Raw genomic sequence first — 15,008 nt, forward strand, 5'->3', positions numbered from 1 at the left:
CCAAGTTACATTGATAGCATGCATTTCTCCTCATGAGCTCCACATACTTTAATTATTAATAGTGTCACATCATCCTAATGTAGAAGAGACGTTAAAGGGATAAAACTGTATCTCTTAAAAGGTGGATTTTTCACTAAGTGAATTGGGCTTCCTGTGTCCCCAGCACTCTCCCTGCTGATTATTCTGTATTATTGAAGATTAAGTGCAGTTTCCCAGGGCATAATTCCAAGCCCTTAGGAGGAACTTTTAAGGGGAAATCGCTGACCAGGCAGATGCCATCCTCTCCGGCAAAGGGTTCCCTTTCCGAACACATACCTGTTAGGATCAAATTCGCCAGGAGGCATCTCGGATGCCTGGAGCTGTTGCGCGCGTTTATGCTCTCCTCGTGCCCAGAGAAAAGCTCTCTCCAAAGCATCCTGCTCCTCCTTCAGCCTCCAGAATCCCTGGAACAAGAACAGCACAGGGAAACATGAACACCGTCAGGGGAGTCCCACGGGCACAGGGAGGGCCGTTTATGTCTCAGCAGTTACACAGAACTATCGAGGCAGTCTTCATGGGCCATGAGATTCATTCAGGGCTTGGCCATAGCAGAGTGATTAGCCTCTGGCCTCTGGGTTCAAATCCCACCTCTGATACATACTGGTTTAGATTGATTTCACTTTTTTCCTCATTGAATGATTCTACATTCTAGCCAGATTGCCACTCTTGCTGTTCTCCTCAAACCAGATTTTTCTCTCTAACCCCTTCACTTTTGCCTGTCTTCCGAGCCAGGAATATATTCCCTCCAATTTTGGAATTGCTTAATTCCCTTTAAAGTTTTATTCCAGTGCTACCTTCCAGTCCTACCTTCTATACTAGGCCTCCCCCCCACACACACACACACGTGCACACACACACACACACACACAAGTTACTGAGTGTGTGTGTGTGCATTGTGTATTTACTTATCCATGTATGTGTGAGCCCCCTTACACCCCACCACCCCCACAGGGAATGGAAACTGCATGAGGGCAAGAACTCTTTCCTTTTTGCCTTTGTATCCCTAGCATCTACCTCAGTGCCTTGCTATAAGGAAGAGAGGATTTGAGTATATGAGGAGGGTCTGCAGGGAGATGCAGAGAAAAGATTCTAGAATGTGGGGGGAAGTGTGAGACAGTTACCTGGGGTGGGAGCTGGGTCTTTCTCTGGTTTGACCAGGAGGGACTGGCTGTTTTCCCTTGGTGGCTGTTTCTACCTTGTCTTTCCCATCCTACCTGCTTCCCTGCTGGCTGGTGATATCTACTGAACTTCCTGGTGTGATCCTGAACCATCTGTTTGTAAGATTAGGTCTGGGGTCCTTCTGGATCCAGGACCTCTCCTGGGCCCTGTCCTGCCAAACTGCCAAAACTCACTACCTCTAGTACCATCAAAAGTGGGGGGAGGGGTTCAGGTTAGTGTAGGTTTATCTATATTAGGGCCTGGGGTCTTTAGACAGATAGGTAAGGATTAGGTTAGTTCAAAATCTGTGAAGACTCTCGGTGACGAGACATTTAGATCTGGGGGAGGTTTAGGTAGTTGTTATTAGTTTAGAATTATCCAAATTCCCTTTTTACCTTCCTTGTCATAAAAAATCCAACATCCATCCCTGTTATATTGTGTCTGTGTTTGTTACTCAGGACGGGCTCTGCTTGGACTGGTCTGTTAGCTTGCTGGTCTACTGACACTGGTTCTGTGGGCCTTCCCATATCAGTTACATCTTCAGATACTGGCCCTATCTGTCCATCTAATCCCATCCTCAAGCCACCCTCCCTTACAGCCTGGAACAGTTTTTGTGGTTCTTTAGTCAATTTGTGGTGTTCAACTGTGACCCCATTTGGGAGGCATTTAATAAATTCTTGTTAAATTGAATTGAGGCTGTTATTGTTGAAAGGGCAAAAAAAAAAGGTGGGGAGACCAGAATATGATGTAGTCAAGACTTTTCCTAATTTCTCTGATAAAACACCAGAGGGCCAGTCAAATACCAGTCAGTTGGCAACGCTGAATGCAAATCAGTTTTTGACAGTAGGCAGGTTAGTGACAGATTTACTCTGTGCACCCTGTTAGATTTTCCAAGTGAGCATAAATGAGAGGCATTGTTAGTACCCCAAAGCACTTCCACTCAGCATAGGCTCCCCTCTCACCACTCATGAGATTTGGAGACGTTTTCCCTCATCTCCTTCTTTGCTCCTCACTCTTATTTTCTGGGACAAAGAATTGAGAACCTTAACATATATTTCTGAAAGACTGCAATCCCATGGCTTAAAGCCAATCATGATGCAGTTTAGGGCACGGGAGGAGGGAATATTCAGAACTATAGAACAGCTTGATGCTTGATTAAAAACATTTTTACAAGCTTTATTTAATCACAGCTTTCATCTTTACTTTTTTTTTAAAGCCAACACCCTCAAATCAAAACTTTGTCTCATAGCTTAGTGCTCCAAATATTGTCAAACATTTAACATTTTAAAACCCTCACATTGTAATATCTCCCATTCATTTTCAAGTTGGTCTACTTTAATATTTTACAACAATGCCATGTAACTAGGAGATGATTTGGATACTTAAAGGCTTCACGGATGCTGCTGTCCTGGTCCTGAAAGCCTTGGCAGGTAGACCAGCTCTCTGGCCTTTGCTTTCCTGATTTTGACTCTCATATGCCACTGACTTATGAAGATACAGATGTATATATATCACATACATACTCATGAATACATTCAAGTTTATACATATATTTATGGCCATTGACATGAGAAATTTTATATTTATATTACTATAATAGATATATTTATATTTAATACATTTATAAATGTAATTTTATATTATATACATTTATGTTTACATATAAATATATTATGCATCTCTAAAAGTAATTTTATAGTTCTGCATCATTCATGTACTTATATGAAATATATGCATTACACACAAAAATGTAATTTTATTTTTGCATATAATTGATATGTTTGTGTGTATATATTTGTTCAGTCATTTTTCAGGCATGTTTGACTATCCCCATTGGGATTTTATTGGTAAAGATACTAGAAAAGGTTGCCATTTCCTTCCTGATCTCTTTTTATAGATGAGGAAACTGAGGCAAACACGGTTAAGTGACTTTCCTAGGATCACATAGGTAGGAAGTATCTGAAACTAGATTTGAATTCTGGTAGTTGACTTTTTCTGACTCCACGCCTGATACTCTATCCACTGCACCACTTAGCTGCCCGATATAAAAATATATTTATTATTGTGTATTATTTATATTTTTATTCATAACATCTATACTATTTTCTATTATTTAATATATCATATATAAATGATATATAAGTATAAGATTACATATGAGGGGCAGGAAGTGAAAAAGAGGTTCAGAGGTAATTTACAAATATAATGATAATAATAACAAATTCATATATTAAAAAACAGATCTAAAACTCAGATTCTATAGACAAATCTTGAATTGAGAAGAGCAGAAGCTGGTGGTACCTGGAGCTGATCCTGAGGTACCAACCTTCCTTCTTGAACCAGTCCTTCAAAAGATTCTACCTGGAATAAGAAAAAAAACCATGCATCAGCCAATAGCTCTTGAAGATTAATCAGGGTGAGAGCCTTATATTCAGACCTTGTTTGTTTATTTTTTTAAACCCTTACCTTCCATCTTAGAATCAATACTAAGTATTGGTTCCATGGCAGAAGAGTGGGAACGGTTAGGCATTGGGGTTTGAGAACAATGAATTCCCATTTCCCATCTCCAAAGAGACCCAAACAAGAAGAGATGAGCTTAAATGACAACATGAACGCTTGCATTCAGGGGTGTGCAAGAGCCAATTCTATCCTGCTTGTCAGATTGCTAAATTTTTTTTGTAAGCATCATACTTCAGAAACTGGCACTTGCTGCAAATCAAGGTTAGAGTTATTCTTTTGTTCAGATTTAAGAAAGTTCTAATAATGAAGATTAAACTTAAAAGCATATATATGCATTAATTTTTTCCTGACCTGTAAACATTTACCAAGTGCAGCCCTTATTAGTTACATATAAGGAATGGGGCAGCTGGGTAGCTCAGTGGATTGAGAGCTGGGCCTAGAGATGGGAGGTTCTAGGTTCAAATCTCACTTTGGACACTTCCCAGCTGGGTGACCCTGGGCAAGTCACTTGACCCCCATTGCCTAGTCCTTACTGCTCTACTGCCTTGGAACCAATACACAGTATTGATTCCAAGAAGGAAGGTAAGGGTTAAAAAAAAAAGATATTAAGAAGAGTTTCCAGATGTACAGGGTCATTTAAACATCTAGTCAATGATCAGGAGACCCCTCTTTCTATAGTTTTCTAAGATGGTGAGCATTTGGCTCTTCATGGTGGCAGGGAGAGAGATGACTTCTGGGATTTCTAGGACTTGAAGATTTCTGCTTTTGTTTTATGTTCCTCTGACCTTTCTGCACATACTGCATAGCTGGGACTTAGCTCACCTGTGCTAGGAACTTGACCACCTCATTGGTCAGTGTCTGGGTCAGACGATCTCCCAGGGATGGTTTTAGAGTGGAGGTACCACTGCCATCTGTCAGTAGGCCCTCAGGGTATGAGGCAGCTGAGGGTGGAATCAGATCACCTCGAGTTGCTGATAGTTCTGGAACAGATTAATGTTGAAAGTAAAGTTGAAGGACGGATCCTAACAATGGCCCTTTCTGTGGCAGGAGGGTACAGCAGGCCCGGAACCTCTACACAATCCTACTGACTACTCAAAAGTGGAATGGGGGAGGGGTGCAGCTGGATAGCTCAGTGGTTTGAAAGCCAGGCCTAGAGATGGGAAGTCCTAGGTTCAAATCTGGCCTCAGACACATCCCAGCTGTGTGATCCTGGGCAAGTCACTTAACCCCCACTGCCTAGCCTTTACTGCTCTTCTGCCTTGGAACCAATTGGTTCCAAGACAGAAGAGTTTTTTAAAAAAAAGTGGAATGAGGATAAGTGGAATGTCTTGTTCCCACCCTATTTCCAGAGACCGACAATTATGGAAAATCTTGGGGACCTTAAAGTTCCAGTACCAAATAATTTCTTTAGCTCCAAGTTCCACTGGAACCCAACTATTCCTATCAATGTCATCAGGCTGGCCATATTGGAAACTTGTGATGATAATGCATATAAAAACATAAAACAGCCTTTAGTTCTATGTAATGATGGCTAGGTGGTGAAGCAGATAAAGAAATGTGTAATTGAAAATCTGTTACCCTAAAAAAGAACTACATTTCCCGGGAACCCACTGACTTCCTATAGACAGAGGATATTAGCGAGTGGGCGGTTCTCTTGGGCCTTTTTGGCTTGATGACAGAGAGCTTGGCGGTGGTAAGGGGGGTGTTTTGAACTGGCTGATCAGCCATGGGTGTGTGGTCTTTATTTTGTATCCCTTTTATTCCTTTATTTCTAATGATCTTTAATAAATTTCTTAAAATATATTTTTATTTATTATTATTTATTAGATCTAATTTGCAATTTTTTACAGAACTGGGAATAGAGATTCAAAGACCTGAGTTCAAATCTGGCCTCAGACATTTATTGGCTATATGATGTTAGGCAAGTCATTTAACCTCTGTTTGCCTCAGTTTCCTTGGCTGTAAAATTGGAATAACAATATCACCTACTTCCTAGGGCTGCTGTAAAGATCAAATGAGTGAATATTTATAAATATACTTAGCACATAGCAATCATGATATAAATGGTAGCTATTATTATTAGTAGGGGCAGCTAACAATAGTTAGGTGATGCAGTGGATAGAACACTGGGCTTGGAATCAGGAAGATTCATTTTCATGAGTTCAAAGAAGGTCTCAGACTAGCTGTGTGGCCCTGGCCAAATCATTTAATCCTGTTTGCCTCAGTTTCCTCATCTGTAAAATGAACTGAAGAAGAATATGGCAAATCACTCTAGTATCTATGCCAAGAAAACCCCAAATGGGATCCCAACTGAAACAACTCAACAACAATGACAAAATTACTATTATAATTAAGAGTGCTAAAAAGCATAGTTTTTATTTCTTCTAAAAAGCACCACCTTAACTTTGGAAACTGCTAATAGCAGATCTCTGCCCAATGACAAGCAAGTAGTAGAGTTCCTTAAAGATAAATACATTTACATACAATTTATATTTATATGCATTTTAAGTGTCACAAAGCATCTTCCTCCCAACAGCCTCAAGACCTACTACTAATAGTTATTCATTTTTTAGCTATGGTACCTGGAGCCCAGGACAATCAGGTCACTTATCCTGTGTCACACAGCTCATAAGCACTAGAGCTAGGAGTCAAACCACAGTCTCTTCTAACTGCAAATGCCAGGTCCTAATATCATCTATGTGGAGCATTTTCCTAGGCACCTGGGAGAAGGGTCAGAGCGGAGAGTTCAAAGATATCGACGCAGCCCTTCCCTTTAAGGACCTTACATTTTAGGAGACCTTTCCCAGGTAGACAGGTCCTGCATGCAAAATTACAATATAATTGAGAGCAAATTAAAAAGTAGTGAACTCTAACAGAATACAAAAATTCACGAACAAAGAAATAGATTCCCCTTCATTTTCTATGGTTCTCCTTCATTAGAAATCTTCAAGCAAAAGCTAGATAACTCTTTGGCAGGTATGCTGCATGGGAGTACCTTATTTTAGTGCAGATGGAACTAGATGGGCTTTGGAGTCCCCCCCCTTTAAAAAAATAACAAACGCTCAACTTCTATCTTGGAATAAATACTGTATTTTGGTTCCAAGGTAGAAGAGCAATAAGGGCTAGACAATGGGGGTTAAGTGACTTGTCTAGGATCACATAGCTTGGAGCCTCTTCTAACAGATTCTATGATGAGGAGGGCTTATCATAGAGCTATAATTATGTTTCATTATTAAGTTTATAATAATAATAATAGCTAGCATTTATATGGCACTTTAAGGTTTGCAAAGCACTTGGCAAATATATCATTTATCCTCTAGGAGGTAGGTGTTATTATTATTCCTGCTTTACAGTTGAGGAAACTGAGGCAGATGTAAGCCAATTGACTTATCCAGCACCACACACCTAATGTGACACCATCTGATGCTGGATACGATCTCAGATGGATTATTCTCTCCAGGTCTCAACACTGTCCAATCACTATGGCATTTAGGTGCTACTTTGAACTATATTTAAAAAATATTTAAGACCTTCCCTTCTATCTTAGAATCTATATTAAGTATTGGTTCCAAGGCAGAAGAGCAGTAAGGGTTAAGCAATGGGGGTTAAGTGACTTGCCCAGGGTCACACAGCCAGGAAGTGTCTGAGGCCAGATTTGAAGCCAGGACTGCCTGATTCTGGGCCTGGGTCTCTATCAACTGAGCCATACTAGCTATCCTCCCTTGAACAACTTTTTAAAGAAGATAATGAATTTGATGGAGAGAAAGCAAGCAAAGAGGGTATTTTTAGTAGAGGAAATTATAGGGAATTATAAATGGAAGACTTTGGTTTGAATCCACCCATGTGACCATGGGCAAGTCATTTTCCATCTCTGAGCCTCAGTTTTCTTTTCTGTTTAATGATGGGTCTGGAAAAAATCATCTCTCTGGGGTCCTTTTAGCTCTAATTCTTTGAATGTATTTAGTGGTAGGAAGTTAATTGTAATGATATGTTATCAAGTATGACCAGGGTCTTTGGGACTTGGGGGTCTCCTTCCCGTTTTTGTCTTCCTTTTGCCTGTTCAGTAGTGTCTTCTTCAGAAATGTAGAGCCAATGGTCCATATGACAGTTCTTACCACTAGACGGATAACTGCGACATTGGGGGACAATGCTAAGCACTTCTGAGCTTTCACTTCCATGGTTCTGCCTTTTCCCCCTCCCAGACTCACGTGGGTCCATCATAGTCCGCGGGCCGGCGCTGGTGTTTGACTGCCATTCTGCCACCCTTGCCTGGGGAATGGTGAAGGACATGACCTTGGTCCCATGGGGCATGGTCCCCATCTGAACCCCACGGCTGGGCTTGGGAGGATCCGAGTACAAGTTCACCTAGGAAGAAGATAGGAAGACAGTCACATCTGTGCCAAATCGGGATCAGGGAAGGAAGGAGGGAATCCAAAGGGAAACTGGCCATCTCATGCATACTTAAAGAATCCTAAAGAACTGATTAACCCTGAAAATGGGGAGCTGCATAAGCAACATCCATGCCTCTGGGACCAAGAGGAAAAAGGATGCAGTGCCAAGGAACGACCACTAGAGAGAGGCAGAAGACCAACGCTTGGAATTCTGGCTCTGCAGCTAACTCACTGGCATTCATTCCTAATGAATTACTAATCACTCATTTACTAAAGGATCTTGGGAAATCCCCTTGACCCCACTTAGTATCCTTATCTTTAAGATGAAGGAGTTGGGTTAGATTATTTCTAGGGCTCTTTACAACTTTAACACTGAACCTTTGATACATAAGGTTGATTTTCCATGGAAGAAAGAAGATAGGCTTTGGGCAAATTATTTTCCTTATCTGAGCCTCAGTTTCTTCATCTATAAAATGGGAACCAGGGCAACTAAGTGGCTCAGTAGATTGAGAACCAGGTCTAGAGATGGGAGGTCCTAGGTTAATATCTGGCTTTGGACACTTCCTAGCTGTGTGACCCTGGACAAGTCACTTAACCCCCATTGCCTAGTCCTTACGACTCTTCTGCCTTGGAAGGTGAGGGTTTCTAAAAAACAAAAACAAAATGAGGATGATATCTATCTGAACTATCTACTTTGAACTATCTACTTCATAGAGCTCTTTTGAGGGACAAAGAAAAAGCTCAAAAGAGATTGAGAAGCAACATAATATAATACATACATGTGTGTGTGTAATGAATCAGAATGATATATATTCAAATTTTGCCTCTAATATTTATTGTTGGCCCAGGGATAAGTCACTCCACTTCTTGTATCTCAGTTTTCTCAGCCTCACAGGGTTGTTGCAAGCCTCAACTGAGATAATGTGTGTGAAGTGCTTTGTAAATCTATATAAAGACACTAAATGAAGGCAGTTATCATTAATGGCTATGAGGCACTTTATAAACTTATATAAAATACTACATAAAGCTGGTTATTATCATTAATGGCTATGAAGCACTTTATAAAATATAAGGTACAATATAAAAAGTTAGCTATCTAGCATCACCATCAATATGAGGACCTTCCTCATGATAATGCAATTAGTTTTTGAGTGTGTATGTATGTACGTGTGTTTGTTTTGTTTTGTTTTGTTTCAAGCTGAGTGAAGCTTAGATGTCAAAACTGATGCTGTCCCTTTCAAATTGGTCTTCTTGGGAACCTATATCCATACTCCAAAGAGGCTGCCATCACCCAAGCCATTATGGGAACTCCTCTTTAGCAATGACCTTGAATAGCTCCAGTGATGTCTCATCTTCCCCCTTTGAGGCTGGTTTTGATCCTGAGAATTCAACCAAAAACTTTTCACAAGAATGTTAGGAGAAGATGGTGGGCAATCCACCTTGAGCTGTGCAGTTTAAGGTCTAAAACAAAGTGTGGCAATAAAATAACGGGGCCCACATTGTTGTGGGTGTCAATTGGACAATCTGAAGGCAGCTCCCTAAGAGGAGTCTAGATATGTCCACACTGATGTAAGTATAGGGCCTGCCGAGATAGCTGACTGAAGAAGAAGATACTCCTTTGGATGCATGTTCTAGACCTTGGGATCCGGAATTAGTAGGGACCTGAGAGTTCTTCCAAACCATCTCCCTCATTTTACAAATGAGGAAGCTGAAAGTCAAACAAGTTGAGTGACTTGTCCGAAGTCACCCAGTTGGCAGTGCCCAGACTTAAAGAAAGGCCCTCCAACTACAAATCCAGTCCTCTTTTCAAAGCACCACATTCATCTGTTTGTGTAAAAAACAAACAAAAAGGGGGCCAGTCTTTTTGCTTCCTTGTCACACCATGTCTACCTGGGTCAGGACGTGGACTGTTCTTTGGATTCAGTCTGCTAATGCTGAGGAGAGCACCCCACAAAGGCAGCCTCTCTTCTGGCAGAGTCCCTATTTAAGCTGCTCTTCACGTTCCTCTGGAAAGCCTATTCCAAAGTGGTGTAGATCATTAGAGATGCTTGGCTCCCCTCTCCCTCCCCCCTTGTGGGGCTTGATGGAGAACAAAGCTGGATTTTAATAATCCCCTCCGCCATCTGCTCACCCTCCCTCTCTCTGTGAGACCAGTCGCCCCTCACTTCTATTGGTGATCCTGAGCTACCCAAGGGGCAGTTCCTGCTGCAAAGCTCTGGCTTCTCTATTTGTAGTAACACAAATCCCTAGGGATTGTGAGATGGGTGTGGGACTGGAGGATGTCAGGCTCTGGACCATTTCTTCAGCATCTCTTGCCCTTGTCCCTGTACTCCTTTAGTCCTGTAGTAAGCAAGGGAAAGGGAGGGTTGCCTCCCCCTACCTCTCTCCCTCCTCACTCCACCATGCTGATGTAAAGAATCTGGGAAGTGGCTAGCAAATTGTACAAAAACCAGGGACCCCACCCCCAACCCCTTGTCTGGCTGATCAAAGAGAAAGGTTTTACACAAAAGAAAAAACCAATATGGATTCAGATGAAAAAAATTAAAAAGAGATGAGATGGTGTGAGTGAGAAATCTGAACAACTCCCACATCTGTGTCCCTGAACAGCTGCCTCCTTTTGAAACAGGGCCTCACTAGTGGGTCTGGGCTATATGCCCTGTGAGCAGAAGTCAGTAAGAGGTCAAAGAGGTCGAGTACAAATGTGGAACATTTACAATAGTGGGTTCTTCTCAGGAGCCACCCTTGGCATTTTGAAAGACTTAGAAAGTTAGAAGGGTCACTGATACCATGATCAGGAAGACAATTGATGTGTACAATAGGAAGCAGCAGTTATTGCAAATAACTCTGATAAAGACATTAACTTCTTCCTTCCTTCCTTCCTTCCTTCCTTCCTTCCTTCCTTCCTTCCTTCCTTCCTTCCTTTCTCTTTCTCTCTTTCTTTCTCTTTCTATTCCTCCCTTTCCTTCCCTCCTTCTCTGCTTTCTTCCTTCCTCCCTCACTTCCTTCCTTCCTTCCTTCCTTCCTTCCTTCCTTCCTTCCTTCCTTCCTTCCTTCCTTCCTTCCTTCCTTCCTTCCTTCCTTCCTTCCTTCCTCTATCCCTTCCTTCCTTCCTCTATCCCTTCCTCCCTCTTTCCTTCTCCTTTTTTCCTCTGTCTCTGTCTATCTCTCTACCCCTTTTTCTCCCCCATCCCTCACCTTTCCCCATCTTGCCAAAGTTGAAAGTGCAGTGGACCAATCCCACTGTGATCAGAGCTTTGACCTTCTTCATTTCTAATTTAGCCTGGTTTACCCCTCCCTAGGATACTTGGTGGCCAATTGCTCTTTGGGACTCACCATATTAATGCAGACCCCAGATTGGCTTAATCCATTGCAGCTTGAAACCCAAGAGGTACAAAAGCCTCAGCCTGTCCAGTAGCTGAGATTACTGAGCCACCATACCTTGACTCAATCATTCTTAGCATGTTAATAAAACCAAAGCTAGTGCAGACTGCTGGGCTGGTATTTCTAAACAGTGTGTCCTACTACAGAGCTAATTATATTATCAGAAGGGGAGCAAAATGAAACCTGTGTGTGTGTGTGTGTGTATGTGTGTGTGTGTGTGTGTGTATTTTAAAGTACAGTTCTGGAGAGTTTCCATTACTCGGATGGGACTTTTCTGTTAAATATGTCTCTAGAGAGGCTCATGCAATGGCCTGTACTGCAAGGGACTGAAGGTCTTCAGATACAATATATAGTAAGAGCTCAGTAATAATCTCTCTGTGTCACAAGGACCATAGTGTCTTTGTCTAGGCCTTCTAGATCATTCCCTCAGCTGTCAGATGTGCCTAGGCCAGAGATCACAGGAACAAGTATTCATAAATCAACTCTGATAGGTAGAAGTAATTATAATATCATTTCAGAAGTATGACTCCTTTGTTTTGTGCAGTTTTTCAAGTAAATGTTACCCCTGTGCTTCCTTCATGTTACATCTCCCTGTCTCATGAGATTGTCATTGGAAAAGCCCTTTGCAGACCTTAAAGTGCGATATACATTTGTTTCCTTTTCTCCCTTCTACTTAGGCCCTTCTCATTGACTTAGTTTCCGTACATATGGGACAAGATGAGGGGGGCATGCACAGAGCCAGAATGGCGGGGGCATGGAGAGCAACAGCAAAGCCACTGCCTGGAGAACAGGGATTTTCAGTGATACTTGGCATGATTATGAGGAGACAGGCTGGAGCTGGAGAGAGATGCCAGGGAGTTCCTCTTGATCCTGTACTCAGGACTCCTGAACAGCCCATCTCAGTTTCAGGGAGGTGAGGCCTGTTTCTCTAATGGAACACTGAGCTTGGATGCTGCTCATTGGGACCAAGTGGAAAACAGCCCATCCCAAGATCCCCTGGGCCTTCAATTTAAGGACGTGCTAGTCTTTCTCCCCAAAGAATGATGACTGCTATGGTCTACTGGCAAATGGCCAAGGTGCTTTCCCAAATATCATCTCATCCAGTCCTAAAAATAGGAACGATAGCTTCTTTTATCCTCATAAGATTGGGTGAGGATAACATCCCATTATCCTCAGATGAAGAAATGGAGACCTGAAGTGACTGGCCCACGTTAGTGGTAAATGAGAGACAAGAACTCAGGTCTCTGCTCTCCTCTTATAGCCATTTTCCCATGAAACAACCCTGTCCCTGGTTATTATCTTGCTTCACCCTCACTCACACATTTTTCTTTTCTTTTCTTTTCTTTTCTTTTCTTAAACCCTCACCTTCTATCTTAGAATCAATATTGTATATGGGCTCCAAGGCAGAAAAGTGGTAACGGTTGGGCAATGGGGGTTAAATGACTTGTCCAGAGCCACACAGCTAGGAAGCATCTGAAGCCATATTTGAACCCAGGACCTCTCTTCTCCAGACCTGACTCTCAATCCACTGAGTCATCCAGCTTCTCCCACTCACACAACATTTCAAAAGGTCAGATGCTTCAGAGACAAAGTAGAATAAATGGGAGTAACCTGGGTCCTCCCATTTGGATTCAAGCAAAGGGTCACATTAGGGTAGGTAGACTGGAGAGAGGCCTGTATCTCAGCTATTGAGTAGGCAGGGCTCTGGAAAGAGAAACAGGCCCCAGCTCCTGCCTATGTCTGTAGCCCCGAATTAGAAAGAGTATCTGGGGCAGGGGGGATAAAAGCAGGAAATCATCAGAGGTTACAACAGAGCTCAGTTTCCTCCCCTCTAGCTCCAGTTCCTTAGCCGCAGTGAAGTAAAACCCAGAAAGAGGAAGCCTCAAAATGCAAAATACAAACCTGCAAAGAGGAAGAGATGTGGGGGCAGGGGGATGTGATCAGTCTGATAGGCAATTCCACACAGAATCATAAGATTTCAAGCAGAAGGGGCCTTCGCTTTATAGATGACTAAATCAAGGCCAAAGAAGCTAAAGCATTTGCTCAGGGTCACACAGGTCCATGAGCAACAAAGCCCAGATTTGAACCCTGACATCAACTCCAGTGCTCTCATGCTCATTCTCCAGCCCAACTGAGTGAGGGAGGAGCCTGACATTCTGTAGAAAGAGTATAAGAGGCACTTACTTGGATAGAGATTCTAGGGTTGCCTCTCCTTTGGAAAAAAAAAATCATATGAATAATAAGCTTCTTCACTTCTTAATTCCCAAAGCATTTTGAATGATGTTTTAGCTCACTGAGTCCTTGTTTTAACTATGTGAGATAGGGGTGGGTAGATATTATTATCTCCATTTACATTCAAAGAAATGAAGTGACTGAGTTAGGGGAAAACTGAGATGAGGACTCAGGCCTTCTGGCTCATGATTCAGCATTCTTTCCAGTAGGCAGCTTGGGTGGCTCAGGGGATAGAGCACTGATCCCCAAATCTGGAAGATTTGTATTCAAATCCATTCTCAGGCACTTGCAAGTGGCATGACTTTAGATAAGTGATTTTACTTGTCTGCCTCAATTTCTTCACTTGTAAAGTGGGGATAACGAGTATCTACCTCACAGAGTTACCTTGAGGATCAAATGAGATATTTATAAAGTGCTTTTTATACCTCAAAGCGTTTTAGAAACAGTGGCCATCATTATAGCAATTGCCCACTCTGATGTAGAGAGAGTGATGCCCTTTCTGGGAGTGGACACTGGTCGGACTCTTACTGAGCTGATCACTTTTCTCCCCAAAGAACCAGGAATGCCACCTCTGCCCACATCAGTCAGGTCACCTGCAGAACACAATTCCAGTGATCTCAGTTTGGTACCTTGGCTCCAAGCCGCAGCAGGTCAATGGTGTTCTCAGCCTCTGCATATTTGGTGAGCAGTTTGTGGTAGTCCTCCTGCAGGGAAAGGCAGCACAATTGGACATCTATTAGGCTGGGTCCCAAATGGACACGGTCCCTGTCTCTCGTATCATCATAACATGGTACTCCCTAGCTGACTAGTCACACAATTCTAATGGGCACTGACCATTTCTCAATTCTTGAAATTTTTACTAGATTGTGATTTTATTTGCACAAAGAGCTTCCAGTTAAGGGACTCCTACCACTGCAGACTGGCTTCCATTCTGCCATTTATGGTCTCAGAGAGCTGCCTGGGACATTGAGAGATTAAGTGACCTGTCCACAGACACACGGATACAATATGAGTCAGAGACAGTCTTTGAATCCGGGTCCTTCTGACATCAAAATCTGCCCTCTATCTCTCTCAATTAAGAACTAATGCTTTATAATGCAGTGATCCAGAACCATTCAGAGGGACGCATGAGAAAGAACACTATCCACATCCAGAGGAAGAACTGTGGAAAAAGAAACACAGAAGAAAAACAACTGCTTGATCACATGGGTTGGTGGGGCTATGACTGGGAAAGTGGACTCTAAAAGATCACTCTAGTGCAAATACTAATAATAAGGAAATGGGTCTTGATCAATGGCACATGTTAAACCTAGTGGAATTGTACGTCATATATGGGAGGAGGTTGGG

At 42.3% G+C, this 15,008-nt stretch overlaps 1 protein-coding gene across 6 annotated transcripts in view; it reads right to left on the bottom strand.

Annotated features, from left to right (window-relative positions):
• The window catches only part of AKNA (AT-hook transcription factor), a 74,961-nt gene that overhangs the window by 37,083 nt on the left and 22,870 nt on the right, over nt 1–15,008 (bottom strand). For all 6 annotated transcript variants that reach the window (XM_007474516.3, XM_007474512.3, XM_007474514.3 and 3 more), the window contains 5 exons: nt 14,291–14,365; nt 7,866–8,022; nt 4,480–4,637; nt 3,499–3,558; nt 316–443 (listed from right to left, as the gene is read on the bottom strand). In XM_007474516.3, coding sequence (XP_007474578.2) covers nt 316–443; nt 3,499–3,558; nt 4,480–4,637; nt 7,866–8,022; nt 14,291–14,365 — 578 coding nt within the window. The remainder of the gene's footprint in view (nt 1–315; nt 444–3,498; nt 3,559–4,479; nt 4,638–7,865; nt 8,023–14,290; nt 14,366–15,008) is intronic.

Source organism: Monodelphis domestica, chromosome 1 (assembly GCF_027887165.1).
Source record: "Monodelphis domestica isolate mMonDom1 chromosome 1, mMonDom1.pri, whole genome shotgun sequence".
NCBI classification, from domain to species: Eukaryota; Metazoa; Chordata; class Mammalia; order Didelphimorphia; family Didelphidae; genus Monodelphis; species Monodelphis domestica.